The 15662-nt window shown below is 42.3% G+C and overlaps 1 protein-coding gene across 1 annotated transcript; it reads right to left on the reverse strand.

Annotated features, from left to right (window-relative positions):
• Window positions 1-296: 296 nt before the first annotated feature.
• lgals8 (galectin 8) lies at window positions 297-14570 on the reverse strand. The gene is made up of 10 exons (XM_062975261.1): window positions 14437-14570; window positions 12433-12600; window positions 9826-9925; window positions 7387-7475; window positions 6916-7126; window positions 5862-5981; window positions 4973-4999; window positions 4201-4289; window positions 2317-2482; window positions 297-1311 (listed from the first exon to the last, which is right to left on the reverse strand). Exons 2-10 carry the CDS (start codon window positions 12555-12557, stop codon window positions 1162-1164), a joined length of 1077 nt encoding a protein of 358 aa, XP_062831331.1. The 5' UTR covers window positions 12558-12600; window positions 14437-14570; the 3' UTR covers window positions 297-1161.
• Between the last annotated feature and the right edge of the window lie 1092 nt (window positions 14571-15662).

The following is a 15662-nucleotide window of genomic DNA, read 5'->3' on the forward strand; positions in this document are numbered from 1 at the left end:
AATTGTATTGTTAAAATGCTACTATATTTTGCACATTACTGTGTTTTTAAAATGTAAAGGAAACTCCCATCTGCAGGTGTAAACATGAGACAGCTGTGCTAAAACATCTTCATTATTTACACCAGTGGTTCTCAACCTGTGGGTCCCTAGGTGTTTTGGCCTACAACTCCCAGAAATCCCAACCAATTTACCAACTGTTAGGATTTCTGGGAGTTGAAGGCCAAAACATTTGGGGATCCACAGACTGAGAATCACTGATTTACATCATCTATTTAAAACAAAACATGTCATAAAGCTTTATGATATACAAATTTGGCTTTATTTGTGGAAGACATAAATCTGAGTTTTTGTTATAGCTTCATAGAAGTCATATTTCAGTTCTGATGTTAGAACTATATACAGATGCTTTAGATTGTTCAGCTGAAAAAAAAGCACCCTGTGTCTAAAATCTGCAATTATGAAGTAATGCATATGAACTTTCCCATTTGAATTACACCATTCTGCAGAAAGATTCTTCATGGGAAGTTGTTTACACTCTTTTAAAATACGTAGTTGAACACTCACAGGGCAATCCTAGAGGAGGTATGTTCCAAGATATATTTGTGTTTTTAAAAAAAGCAGCCAATTGATTATCACTTAGAACAGGCATGAGCCCTCTAGGTGTTTTGGACTTCAATTCCCATAATTCCTAACAGCCAGTAGGAGTCCAAAACATCTGGAGGGCCCAAGTTTGCCCATGCCTGACTTAGAATATGGCATTTCCCTATTCTGTTAGGATAAATATTTTCACCATGATTTCTATAAAAGATCTAAAAGGTGAAAGAGGCACACATAAAAACTCTTAAGGAATTTCTCAGTGCTTCACAAATTGCTTCCTGTTGCTAATCTTCAGATTCACTATTCATCCTTAAACATGATATTTGTAGCAAGAGCTGGTATATCACTTAGTATACCAAATTGTTCTATTGTATAGTTAGTTAATATGTAAGCTGTGGTTAGTTATTAGTAAGAATATCTGAAGTTCTTCCTCAGGGCAAGAATGAAGAAATGTCTGGAATCAGTTTTTTATCATTAATCTTGAGTTCTCAAGATTAGGAAAAAAGGGATAAAGGAGATGTTTCTGCAAGTAATTTCAGGAACTGCACAAGTATTCCTGCAGAACTACCAACTCTTCATATCGAGCAATAGAATGTCCCCTGAGATCTCAATTGTGTTGATCTTGTTGAGTTGTTTAAAGCGGTGTTTGTACTCCAGAGTGTGGACTCCATTGATGGCAACGTTGTACTGGTGAGCTTGACAGAGTATTATAAGCTGAAAATTTAAGAGGGAAAGTTACAACATTCTTAATGAAACAGAACATTCGAATTTTGGGATAGTTTTGCTAAGACTACCTGTCAGTTCTGATAAGATGACTGCTATTCACAGATTTTGCCGAATCTTAGAACACCAAAAATCTTTAAAGATGGGTCAAAGAATCCGCTTTGGTCAAAACCATATTCCAATTTCTGGGAGCATCTGAAACAGGCCTACACACTATGCAGTCCACAGGCTGCATGCAGCCTGATGCTTCCCCCACCATCCGCCTGCCTCTAAGAAGGAAGAAAGGAAGACGTGAGACTGACAGAGGTTTAAAAAAAAGGGTGGGAGAGCGGGAGGGAAAAAGTAGGTAGAAAAAAGGGAAGGGATTCAGAATTCAGAAAGCGTGTAGTGGTTTGAAGCTCAAACTATGCCTCTGAGCGCACTGGGTGACTTTAGGCAAGTCACACTCTCTCAGCCTCAGAGGAAGACAAAAGCAAACCCCTTTGAATAAATCTTAACAAGAAATCTGTCATAGGGTTACTTTAGGGTCACCTAAGTCTGAAATGGCTTGAAGGCACAACTGAAATCCTAATTAATCATTAATTATGCTTTACTTGGAAAGTGAGGTGCTAAAAACCAATTTTGATCCCCAAGAGGCTTAGCCTATCTGATTTTGGCCCCTTACTACTGACAAGTTGTGCAGGCCAGGTCTAAAATGAAGCTGAGTCACTTGCAGCTCTTACTAACGTGTCGTCTGACAGCAAAAAACAGCTAAATTATATGGAATCCACTTGGGGAAAGGCTGTAGTACAGCCATTTTCCATCTTAAATCTCTGCAGCAGCCTCCCTGCTGCATTTCCTGTCTCAGAGGTGAACCATTATCTTATTTTAAGTCTAGAACAGAAAGAGCTGTGTAGTTTGCATTTCCCTTCCACCAACTGATCTCACATCTTTTATAACCTTTAACAAATTTCTGCATCGAGACATTTGGATGCCAGGCCTTGTTTAGTTGCTGACCTCAAAGTACATTCCTGGACTGAAAGGAAAATGAGGGACTTCCTTCTCTTCTTCTCCCCAACAATTGAACAGGTAGGAATTTCTCACAAATGTTTTCTCTTTCATTCGGGGATTCAGATGCAGAGCAATATCGTCAGAATCACTGGGTTTAAGGTTAACTGTAAATCTGTAAGAGAAACAGTAATGTTTAAGGTTCCAACTGAAATTTACCTTTAGAAAAAAAATAATGCCATCCATTTATCTTTGCATGTAAGCACTATAGAGGCAGGGGCAAGTTCACTAACCACTTCCCAGCTATCTTTGTCTTCTACATGTAGCTCTGAAATGATTTAAACACTTAAAAATCTAATCTGTCACATTTATGTGATCTTAGGCAATGCCCAGGGGATTTCTGTTGACTTGAGAGTCTCTGTGATTCAAAGGATTGATACCTATGGTAAACAAATATCTGTTAAGTCCCTTCCAAAACCTCAGATATTATTCCCAAAACAATGACAACTAACTGTAACAGTTCTGAAAACATTTACTAAAATGTCCTGCTTTGGATTTTCTTTGGCTGTAATGGCACCCTAGGAATCTTTTCCCTAGTCCACAATTCTCCTTCTACTCTCTAGCTAGTATATAGCTTATCCCATCACCAGAGACTATGCAAGTTTTTTTGCAAAATCAGTTGTATATATACACTCATTTTCTTGTATCATTTTTTTTAAAGCATTACCATGTAATCTTTCTGTAGTCTTCTGTCAATTTGCTATTTGTTCCTGTCTGCTGATGCACTTTTTTGTTTTCTTTTGTGTGTGTGTCAGGAGCAACTTGAGAAACTGCAAGTTGTTTCTGGTGTGAGAGAATTGGCCGTCTGCAAAGACGTTGCCCAGGGGACACCCAGATATTTTGATATTTTACCATCCTTGTAGGTGGTTTCTCTCATGTCCCCGCATGGGGATCTGAGCTGAAAGAGGGAGCTCACCCGCTCTCTCCTCCAACCTGTCAGTCGGCAGTTCTGCCAGCACAAGGGTTCAACCCATTGCGCCACCCGCCATCTTTTTTTAAAGCTTAACCACTCAGTAGGCATAAGTAACCATCCCATATAGTTTCCAGTAAGTCTTTAGGAATAAAATCACCCAACACTATGTGATAGACGTCAGTTCAAGGAATTGAAGTTTCCCATCCCATCCTCTTATTATTTCCTAGAGTAGATTTGGAGGAGGTTGGAATGCTGGACGATGGCCAGCAGAGGCTGTTTCTCTGGCAAAAGGATAGCACCAGCTACAGTCCTTAATCTCATATCCCACTACCTATTTGTGTATAAGCTACAGTAGAGTCTCACTTATCCAAGCTAAATGGGCCAGCAGAAGCTTGGATAAGTGAATATCTTGGATAATAAGGAGGGATTAAGGAAAAGCATATTAAACATCAAATTAGGTTATGATTTTACAAATTAAGCACCAAAACTTTATGTTATACAACAAATTTGACAGAAAAAGTAGTTCAATACGCAGTAATGTTATGTTGTAATTACTGTATTTACGAATTTAGCACCAAAATATCACGATATTTTGAAAACATTGACTACAAAAATGGCTTGGATTATCCAGAGGCTTGGATAAGCGAGGCTTGGATTAGTGAGACTCTACTTTATAATGTTTGTAAAATCTTGCAGTTCATCAAATTGCGCATTATTAAACATTTGACACTTGAAAGAATTGGGAAGAGCATGAAGGGTTTGCTTAAACCACATACACACTTTCTGGGATAGAAAAATTGTTGGAACCAGTGCAATTTACTTCTGCAGAAACATGCTTAGGATACACATCTTCATGGACAAGACAACAACAGGTAAAACATTATTGACAAAAGTTGTGCAGACTGCTCCAACTTACTAACCTGCTTGCTTTCTCTTTAATTTCACCTTTAATGGCAATTGTTCTCCCAGGCTCAAGAGGAGAATCGAGTCTAGCAGTATAAGGAATGACCTAAAATACAATAATGTGCAGCATTAACTATATTCAAAAGATTAATGAGTTGCAGAAACTTGCACATTGTTGACAATTACTGATTTTCTCCCTCAGTGTAAAAAAACCCTATTTTTACAAGCATGACCAGAATAATTTCAGAAATAATTTGATCATCAATTGATCCTAAGGATTCAATTTCATTGGCTTAAGATTTGAGACTGTGTTTGAATAGGTACTTTTCCAAGAGACAATTCAACACATTTTGTCAATTGCATTTAACTTCATGACAATCAAGGAAGAGGGATGTAGTTTGTCACTTTTAAACTATGAAGCAAGTAGATGGCCTCACAGACACCAGTTACATTTTGTTCATTTCTGTTGTTCAAGAACTTACATTTTCAAAAAAATTATCTTGTAATGTTCTGAATCATCCTTAAGGAAGTTCACAAATTGAAAACTATCCAAGTTAGTGCAAAGCTTGCTGCATGATAGAGGAATAGAAAGTTTCTTGTCTATTGCATAGGGAGTGTGATGACAAATAAACCACACTTCCGTAGGGACCTCCGAGGTGATTTTCTCCTATTAATAGGAAGAAAGGGTGAGGAGAGGAAACTATCCTAAGATGGCACAGAAAAGTTCAGTGCTCATGCTTTCTGAACTCGAATATATTTCATATGCAGTTACATTTTAAAGATACTTACAAATTGTGAACTATCAGGTAATGCTTCCTGTTGGTAAGAAGTAAAAGGCAAGGTTAACTACAAATGTAAAAAGACAACACGTGTGAGACCTAGCATACATTTTCTGTGCATTTCTTTGCTATCCCCTAGCAAGGCAGGCTGAGAATCTTGCAAAGACTGCAAATAAATGATAGATCAACTCTTTGGTGATCACAGGAACCTCATCTAAATCTCTGAACAGCAAACTGTTCATGTTATTGGTGAAATTGTAAATGCCTTGTTTTCCACTCTAATCTTGAACATGTAAGCAAGGCAGTGACTATGCAACATGGACAGGAATCAGGTTTTTTAATATGATCTGTTATTAACAATATGAGAAGACCCCACAAAGGGGTGTTCTGACCCCGGAAACCATTAGCATGTGATGGTGGTGAGGATCCCTGGGCTCTCCTGATGTTTTGGATGACAACTCCCAGAACCCTTTGGCACTCACAGGGCTGGTTTGAGTTTTAAGTCCAAAACAGCAGGAAAGCCACATGATCCCACTTACACAAATCTTTTGCCTTTGCCTTTGCTTCCTCAGTCCTGGCTTACAGAAATGTAGTGCTCAGAGAGATGCTGTATTTATAAGCAGAATTTCCTAATTTGGACACAACTGACTACTGCTGGCACTATCCAATGTTAGGGTCAGCTGCAGTAACTCTGCAGACAGCTCCAACTGCAGACAGCTCCAACTGAAGACAGCACCTTCCCTCAACGTTTTGAGCTGGGAGTGAAGCAGAACATCAATTCTTTCTGCTCAAAAATTTTAACAGATCCTTAGGCATGCAGCTGAGTGCAGCAAAGAGGTAAACAATTCCTACGTGATATATTTAGATAAAGCTCAACATAAATTGCTGCCTTAAATTACCTTATTTGAAACAAATCCGATCACGTTGATCTCCACATTTCCATATATTCCAAGGGTGTTTATTTTTTCAAGATTAATTTTGTGTTTGTAAAGCAACAAGTGCTTTCCATTTACGGACACCTAAGGAAATGGAGCAACAAGAAGAGTACAAATGAACTTTTACAACAGAGATCTGCATTTCTTCCAACTTAAAACAAATAGACCTTATTTTTTCTCATATCAAAAGTTTTTAATCAAGATCAACAACTGTTTATGAACTATGTTTTTGAAAGCCATGAATAATGTTACTATTCTAACCCCAAACACCCCCTAAATTCAGAAACTACACATGATCAGGCAGGCCTTGAGGGTATTTCAATGGAAGCTCTCCAGGAATATCCATGTAGAGCTGGTGAGATGCTGGCAGTATCAGAATAGATGGACTATTACCTTGACTCAAGAAAAGGGCAGCCACCTATGTTTCCATGTTACTGGAAAGATACCATTTCACAAAGGTATTCCGTTCAGTGGTTCTAAAATGCTTGGTCTGGCAGCTTATGTTTGTTAGTACAAATGACAATGTAGAACAAAAGGCTGAGAGTCATGAAGATCTAGACCAGTGTTTTTTTCATATCCTACTGACGGGTCATGTTTGAGCTCCTCTTTTGCTAACAGAAGAGTATCTATCTTACCATAAAGAGAGGTTTGCTATTACATCCAATCAACAATGCTTCTATCCCATTCTGTGCAGGAAGCCTACTCGTTCAAGAAAATATAAAGCCATTTCCATACTATTTTTGTAAGATTTCAGCAGCCTAACCACCTTTAGATATTTTCATCTCATTAAGAAACAATATCGATTCCAAGCAAATTAATCAAAAGGGATAGAAATCAAACTGATCCAAGGACAGTCACTTGAAAACAGATGCAATCCAATCAAAAGTTTAAAAATATTATTCAGTCCCATTACTTTAGATGGGTGTGTTAAACCAATTTCTTTTAAAACCAATAGGACTAACACTACATTTCCTACTCATTGAACTGCGTGGCAGAGTGGACAAGACATGTTTCTCACCTGAATTTTCTCTTGTAGAAACATAAAGATAATCTCAAATGGTTTTCCTTTTTCAAAAGGCATCCCATACGTGATCTCTTCCGAGCCCCACTTTTCATTCTGCAGAGTGTTGCAGACAATGCAACCTGATTTTTTGAACCGAGGGTTGAAATGAAAGGCAACATCAGCCCGAGGCTTTGTGGTACTTCCACACTGGAAGTCTATTTGGAACCTAGAAGTAAATGGGATACAGAATAAACAAACAGGAAATAAAGACAAGAGAAAAGAAGGAAAGTTTACTCGTTATTTTATGTCTCTGGCACTAATTTAAAACCTAGAGCCAGCTCAACACAAGCTCCAAAACTCTTGCCTGATTTCTACTCTGAATAACATAATCACATTGGTGAAAGACTCATTACAATATTTCTGTCCTTTCTTTGCAAGCATGCTGATAAGCAGGATTTATAATGCACATCTACTCTCAACTCTTACCTCTCTGAATCTTTTGGAACTAACCCACGTACCACAACACGTTCTCCAGGCAAAATACCATCAATTATAGACTCAACAAATGGAATAATCTGCAATACAGAGAAGAAAAGGTATAACCAAGTCTCTGGTTTAAAAGAAACATTAATTTAATCCATCAGTCATATATATTCATAGCCTTTCATTAGGTAACAGCAATGGGATTACATTCTAAGGGGAAAATAGGGGCTGGCATCTTTCACCATGATCTACATATTTAGTTAACTCAGATAAAACTCTTCCTAGAAATGCATAGGAATTAAGAGGGATGTAAGCAGGCTATGATAGGGATGGAGAACTGAAATGGGGAGAGGGGAGCTGGATTCCCCAAGCATAGCTTTCTCTATAACATACAGTGATCCTGCTGATGTTTTTCCACCCAGCAGTTCTGCAAAGAACCAGGCTTCATGTGGGGAAGATATTAGCACATTGCTATTACGTTTGCTTGCAGAGCTTTTTCAAACTTTTTACAATTAGCTAAGGGGCCATGCAGCGGGTTAAATCGCTAAGCTGTAGAACTTGCTGACTGGAAGGTCAGCAGTTCGAATCCATGGGATGGGCTAAGCTCTTGTTGTTAGCCCCAGCTTCTGCCAACCTAGCAGTTAGAAAACATGCAAATGTGAGTAGATCAATAGGTACCATGGCGGGAAGGTAACAGTGCTCCATGCAGTCATGCTGGCCACATGACCTTGGAGGTGTCTACGGACAACGCTGGTTCTTCAGCTTAGAAATGGAGATGAGCACCAACCCCCAGAGTCGGACTCAACTAGACTCAATGTCAAGGGGAAACCTTTACCTTTACTACAATTAGCTGCCTGTTGTGTGACTTCAGCAATAAAAAAAATTAACCACCAGAAGTCTGGGCTGCTCGTAAGCACTGCAGGATGACGATCAGAATGATGATGATTTTTTATTTGTTACCTACCTCTCCTCAGCTCGAGGATGGCATGACCAGTCCATAGCAAACAAGGCTGCAATTAAGAGGCATGACAAATCCTCACAGCCTCACTCACTGGCAGGAGGAGGCTGCTCATGTTCTCCATGGCAGAACAAACTACCATCATTCTGAAGGGCTGACAAGCCTTTAAGGTGAATTTCACAGTCATTGGTGGTTGAGGCAATTGTGGCACAATCACAAATGAAAACATGAAGCAGTTCTCAGTATAGAATAAAATTTTGAGTGTTTCATTACAACTCCTTAAACCAGGGTTAGAAATACTGCTCAGCCGTGGAAATCCACTGACTGACCTTGGACATATATCTCTCTCTCAGCCCAAGAGAGTGGCAATAGTAATCCTGGTCTCAAGAGCTGTAGTCCAACAAATTTTGCCAAGAAACCCCCATGATATATGGTGGCCTCCAAGAAGAACCTACATCAGAAGGATTAGAAGATACACAACAATAACAGCATTTAATTCACCTTTTCATTTGAGCCTGGCAGTTCAAAGGTGAGCATGAACTGGCCCCTGGAAACACAATGGAAGAATAAAACCTTGTGACCAAGAACGTGCTCATTGTTATTATGTTGGTGGATGAGTCAGGTCAAAGGACTTCCATTTCTTTTGTTTGTTTCTACATCATAAGCTCCCAAAAACCCACCTTGCATAGGCTTGACCAGTGGAGTGGCCAGATTATATGTCATCCACAGAGGTCATTACAGTCAGCCATGAAATAATCACTTACGATCCCAAATCTACTACTTGCTATGCAGGGAAACTGAAACCCACCAGCTAGAGTATTTTACAGCTTTCTGGGCTGTAGACCTCCTACAGTATAGTTTACCAGTACCACCAATAAAGCTTATATGTAAGTGATGAGTGCTGATATAACACCAAGATGTTTCCAATACCCAACTAAGGACCTCATCACACTGCAGCAGTGGTTCCCAACCTTTGGTCCTCCAGGTGTTTTGGACTTCAGCTCCCACAATTCCTAAGAGCTGGTAAACTGCTGGGATTTGTGGGAGTTGAAGTACAAAACACCTAGAGGACCAAAGGTTGGGAACCACTGCACAAGAACATGGATCCACTTTAAATCTGGTTTCTGCCTCCTGCAGAATTCTGGGGCTTGTAGTTTAGGGAGGGGTCTTTAAACTACTCAACCAGAGAGGTCCTGAGCCTCATTAAACTACAAACTCCAGAATTCTGCAGGAGACGGAAACCGGATTTAAAGTGGATCCATACTCTAGTGCAGTGGTTCTCAACCTGTGGGTCCCCAGGTGTTTTGGCCTACAACTCCCAGAAATCCCAGCCGGTTTACCAGCTGTGAGGATTTCTGGGAACTGAAGGCCAAAACATCTGGGGACCCACAGGTCGAGAACCACTGCTTTAGTGTGATGAGACTGTAGAGAGGGAAGCCTGAAATTTACAAGTAGCTGCAGCTCAGGACATCAAGGATAGTTACCGGATTATGGACTGTCCTCTGAAAGCTGTCCAAAGACATCATTTCTATTTCAGCCTCTACACAGTAAAAGGTGTGCTTATGGAGCAAGGCTGCAAACAACCTGTGATAGACAATAACAACATAAATAAAAATTATATCAGTAAAAATTTAAAACAACATAAATGTCAGAAAAATATGCATGAGGACAGCATTCCATAACTAAGACACTGTCTTAGAGAAGCTCCTGCTCCTCTCAATATTGGGACCTCACTTTATTATTCCAGAACATAAACCTGCTTATGGGAAAAGGCAGTCTTTCAGGTGCACTGAATGCCTTGCAAGAGGTGCTTCTGGACTATGTGTTACACCAGGCCTGGGCAAACTTGGGCCCTCCAGGTGTTATAAACTTCAACTCCCACCATTCCTCACAGCCTCAGGCACTTTCCTTTTCCCCCTCAGCCTCTTCATTCTGTTGTTGAAGGCTTCCATGGCCAGAATCACTGGGTTGCTGTGAGTTTTCTGGGCTGTATGGCCATGTTCCAGAAGTATTCTCCCCTGACATTTCACCCACATCTATGGCAGACATCCTCAGAGGTTGCGAGGTCTGCTGGAAACTAGTCAAGTGAGGTTTATGTATTTGTGGAATGTCCAGGGTGAGAGAAAGAACTCTTGTCTGAGAAATGTGTGAATGTTGCAACTGACCACTTTGATTAGCATGGAATAGTCTTTCAGCTTCAAAGCCTGGCTGCTTCCTGCCTGAGGGAATCCTTTGTTGGGAGGTGATTATTGTTTCTTGTCTGGAATTCCCCTGTTTTTGTGTGCTGTTCTTTATTTACTGTCCTGATTTTAGAGTTTTTTAATACTGATAGCCAGATTTTGAACCAACCTGGACACTATCTACAGATTCACTAAGAAAATCCAACAAATGCTACATTCAGCAAAGACAAGAGGGATCCTCTCACCTCTGCAGGAGTCTACCGTATACCATGCAGCTGTGGACAAGTCTACATAGGGACCACCAAAGGCAGCAGCAATGCCCAAACGCGAATCAAGGAACATGAGAGGCACTGCAGACTAACTCAACCAGAGAAGTCAGCCATAGCAGAGCACTTGATGAACCAACCTGGACACAGCATATTATTTGAGGACACAGAAATGCTGGACCACTCTAACAACTATCATGTCAGACTACACAGAGAAACCCTTGAAATACACAAGCATGCGGACAATTTCAACAGGAAGGAAGAAACTATGAAAATGAACAAAATCTGGCTACCAGTATTTAAAAAACTCTAAAATCAGGACAGTAAATAAAGAACAACATCTAGAAAACAGGGGAATTCCAGACAAGAAACAACCAAAGCCAGCTAACACCTCCCAACAAAGGATTCCCTCGGATAGGAAGCAGCCAGGCTTTGAAACTGCAAGGCTATAAAATGCTAACCAAGCTGGCCAATTGCAGCAGTCATACCTGCCTCAAACAGACAAGAGTTCCTTGTCCCACCCTGAACCTTCCACAGATATATAAACTCTATTTGCCTCATTTCCAACAGACCTCACAACCTCTGAGGATGCTTGCCATAGATGTGGGCGAAATGTCAGGAAAGAATGCTTCTGGAACATGGCCTGGAAAACTCACAGCAACCTTGCATTCATTCTACCATGATGCATCTCACCCTAAGACTAGATGCCTCATAGAAAGTGAAGGCTCCTTGAACAACCAACAAACAAACAATTAGAGGATACAGTTGACTTCCTGACATGAAACTGAAAGGGGGAAAAATGAGAATATAACAAAAGGGCTACAGTAGAGTCTCACTTATCCAAGTTAAACGGGCCGGCAGAACGTTGGATAAGCGAATATGTTGGATAATAAGGAGGGATTAAAGAAAAGCCTATTGAACATCAAATTAGGTTATGATATTACACATTAAGCACTAAAACATCATGTTATACAACAAATTTGACAGAAAAAGTAGTTCAATACGCAGTAATGTTATGTTGTAATTACTCTATTTACAAATTTAGCACCAAAATATCACGATATATCGAAAACATTGACTACAAAAATGACTTGGATAATCCAGAAGCTTGGATAAGCGAGGCTTGGATAAGTGAGACTCTACTGTATTAACTGAACAAGGCCGAAGTCTGCGGCTACTTTTTGTCCACGGAAAAACGACGTTCAGTCCCAGCTCCACGAAAGCCCTGCGGTGTGTTGCTGTTGTTGTTGTGTGTGTGTGTTTTAAGGGGAGGTCAGCTATAATAAAACATGAGATCTCACCCAAACAAACGTTTAAAGGGAACCGCGTAGAAAAGACGGGAGTGACACCCACGGCGCATCTACACTGTACAGTTAATGCGGTTCGACACAACTTTTACTGCCATGGTCCAACGCTATAGAATCATGGGGTTTGTAGTTTGGCGAGGTGCCAACACTCCCTGTCAGAGAAGTCCCTTGTAAAGATACTACTCCGGGGATGCCACGGCAGTTAGAGCGGGGTAGAACTGCTCTAATTCTCCAATGTAGATGCATCCCAAGACTGTGACATCTTCACTTTCCCCAGGATTAGTCCCCGGCTGATAAGATCAGACTGAATGTGGGGCTTTTGTGCGGATTCCTCTTACCTTTTCACACAAAACGAGCCCTTTAGGCGGGGATTCAAAGGCGGCTCAATTCCTTCACCTCTTTCCTCATTGCGACTCCGCTCCGCCTTTGGACCTTGAGCAATGGCTCCTCCGCATTTCCTCATCCACAGGCTTAAGCCCAATGACGTCCTTTGCGAGAGGCGGCCTCTACATTTAAAGGGACAGCGTCACATTAGCAGGCATGGGCACCCTTGGGCCCTCCAGGTGTTTTGGACTTCAACTCCCACAATTCCTAACAGCCGGTAGGCTGTTAGGAATTGTGGGAGTTGAAGTCCAAAACACCTGGAGGGCCCAAGGGTGCCCATGCCTGCACTGGACTCAATGGCCCTTGGAATCCATGATCCTTGCATCCCAATGAACTGGCATTGGTCAGCAATGAATCCAAAGCCTAAGTCCTTCCAAGCACCTTGTAGGATGGAAACATAGCCAAATAATGAACAAACACGAGATGCCAGCAATAAACAGCAGGACTTTAGCAGTAGACAAAATATCAGTTAAAAATGGCAATAAAATAACAAGAACACAAAAAATTATTCGTGAAATTAAAGTATTTATTGCATGTGAGAGAGAGACGGAAACTCTCCCTATGGGTGCTGCTGTTGGAAACTCATCCTGGACCACTGAAATGGCAAACTCAAATTACTAATATTTGTTGCCACATGAGGGATATTATTCTTCAGATTCACACCCGAGGCAGATTCACATATCTAATAATGTTTTGTTGTTTATTAGTTCAGTTGTTTCTGACTCTTTATGACCTCATGGACCAGTCCACGCCAGAGCTCCATGTCGGCCGTGGCCACCCCCATCGCCATCAAGGTCAAGCCAGTCACTTCAAGGATACCATCCATCCATCTTGCCCTTGGTCGGCCCCTCTTCCCTTTACCTTCCTTTTCCCCCAGCGTCATTCTTTTCTCTAAGCTTTCCTGTCTTCTCATTATGTGGCCAAATGTTATTATTAATGAATTTTATTTATTACCTTACCTCCAATATGCCCAAAACAGTGAAAGACTCAGGTCTCATATACGTTGTCACATAATGCAGTTTCAGGATGCTGTTTAACTGCATTGAACTGGATTATATGGCAGTGTCGATTCATATAATCAAGTTCAATGCAGTTAAACTTGAAACTGCATTGTATAACAGTGTAGATGGGGGGTGGGCAGTGAATAATCTTAGGACACACTATACCTTAAGATATCCTGGGTCCAAACTATATAAGGCTTCAAGTAGTTCTAGCTAGTAATTCACACTTCCTGGAGTAATGTATGGGCTGCAACTGCAACAATGTTTCCAAATATGATATTCGTCTCTGAATTTTGTAAACCATTTTTTCCTTCATCGTGGTCCCTGTGAAATGCACACAATTGGGTCTTCTGCGCCTGCAATTTCGGAATTCTCTAGAAGCTCTTAAAGATACATTTTTTGGCAGGGGGCCCGCCCATGCCTCCCCTGAGTATATATAGGCAGTGGGAGGAGCCACCGCCTCAGTTCCTTTTTTCCGCCGCAATAGGCAACTAGGAATTTCTCTGTGCTCTAATTGTTTAATCTAGTTTATATAATATCTCCTGGATTTGACCTCTGGACTTCCTTTGACTACTCTCTGGACTTCGATTTGGACTTTTACTTTTGCTTTCTGACGTGCGACCTCGGACCGTTTGACATCTCCACAGGCCAGTTACCTTCCTGCCTTTGAAAGGGCGGCCTTGTTTAAAAAGTGCTCGCGGTGTGGCGGGAAACTCCTGGACACCGATGGTCATTCTATGTGCCTGCTCTGCCTGGGGGAGGGACATGCTGCTCGTTCCTGTTCCATTTGCCAATCATTCACCCCCCAGGCTAGGAAAAACCGCGAGATGCGCCTGAAAGCGCTGCTATACGAGCAGGCCCTCTTACCACCGGCACCTCAGGCTCCTAAAAGAGCTGCCTCCGAGCCCCCAACTTCCTTAGAAGCTCCTTCTACGGTGGCTCAGACTGCAAACTTACCTGTTGGTAGAGAGGCAGGGGACGGGGGCCCTCCTCAGAAAAAGCTTAAGCCGAAAAAGCTTAAAACTGCAGGGGCGAAAGCCAAGAAACGCGAGACTCCAGCGGCTCCGGGGGATTTCCCCCCCCTCTCCCAAACTTCGTCAGCTTCGGGCGGCTCGGGAGAGAGAGTTAGCCCTGGGAGCAGCCAGGCTGCAATGCCTATGCCCTTACTGCTTCAGTTTGAGCCAACCAAGGCGAGTCCTCTCCCTCCAGAGCTCATCCTCGCTCCCAGCGTTCCTCCCCCGTCATCGGAGGGACTTCCAAATGGAACCGGGCTACAACAACTGGCCACGCCCCCGGCGCCGACCCTGGAAAGAGAAGGAGGGAGGCCTGACGATATCATGGCCTCTGAAAGGGAGGAGTCAGAGGCGGCTCCGATTTCAGCAACAGCGCCTGGAACCAGCAGGGCTCGATCTCGAGGGCGTTCTTCCTCCAGACGCAGCCAGCGCCATCGTGTGCACAGAAGGCGCTATTACTCCCCATCCTCGGATTCATGGAGCTCCGAATCCGGGGATTCCAGGGGACGACGTCGATCCCGAAGCTCATCTTTTAGATCGTCGTATGGCTCCGGTTCTCCCTTCCCTTATTACTTTCATGGGGATCCCATCTATACTCGGGATTATTTTAATGCGATGGTTCCACATTCGCTACGGCGACGGGGCCGCGCTTCACGAAGAGACCATGGGGCACATGCTCCAAATGATCAGGGGCAATTAAGCCAGGTTACGGCCCCTGGTGTGGAACCAATCCCAAATCCTTCCCAAACAGCTACTATGACCCAGGTAGAAACAGTTCTACCCCAAGCTTCCACGCCCTCTATCCCGGCTCCCATCCCCGCCCCTAGAGCTAATGCACCTCCAACAGTAGATGCGGGGTCAGGGTCTGAATCGACTTCATCACAAGAGCCTGTGGAACCACCTGCCCCTGGAAATTTGGTTGATGCAGATGAAGGGAATGCTGTTGAAGAGATCCAAGGCTTCGCCTCTCTCATTTCACGACTGGCCAAGGCTCTGAACTTACCAGCGCCCCGAGCTCCATCCTTGGTGGACGACCCAGTTTTTTCTCAGGATCAGCAGCGAGCACCAACAACCACCCCGCTCCCTACTTTGCCTTACCTTTTGCAGCTCCTCAAGGCCCCTGACATGGCACCCTCCCTAGTTCCAGCCATTTCTAAGAGGGCTGATAAT

This window comes from Anolis carolinensis, chromosome 1 (genome assembly GCF_035594765.1).
Source record: "Anolis carolinensis isolate JA03-04 chromosome 1, rAnoCar3.1.pri, whole genome shotgun sequence".
NCBI lineage: Eukaryota > Metazoa > Chordata > Lepidosauria > Squamata > Dactyloidae > Anolis > Anolis carolinensis.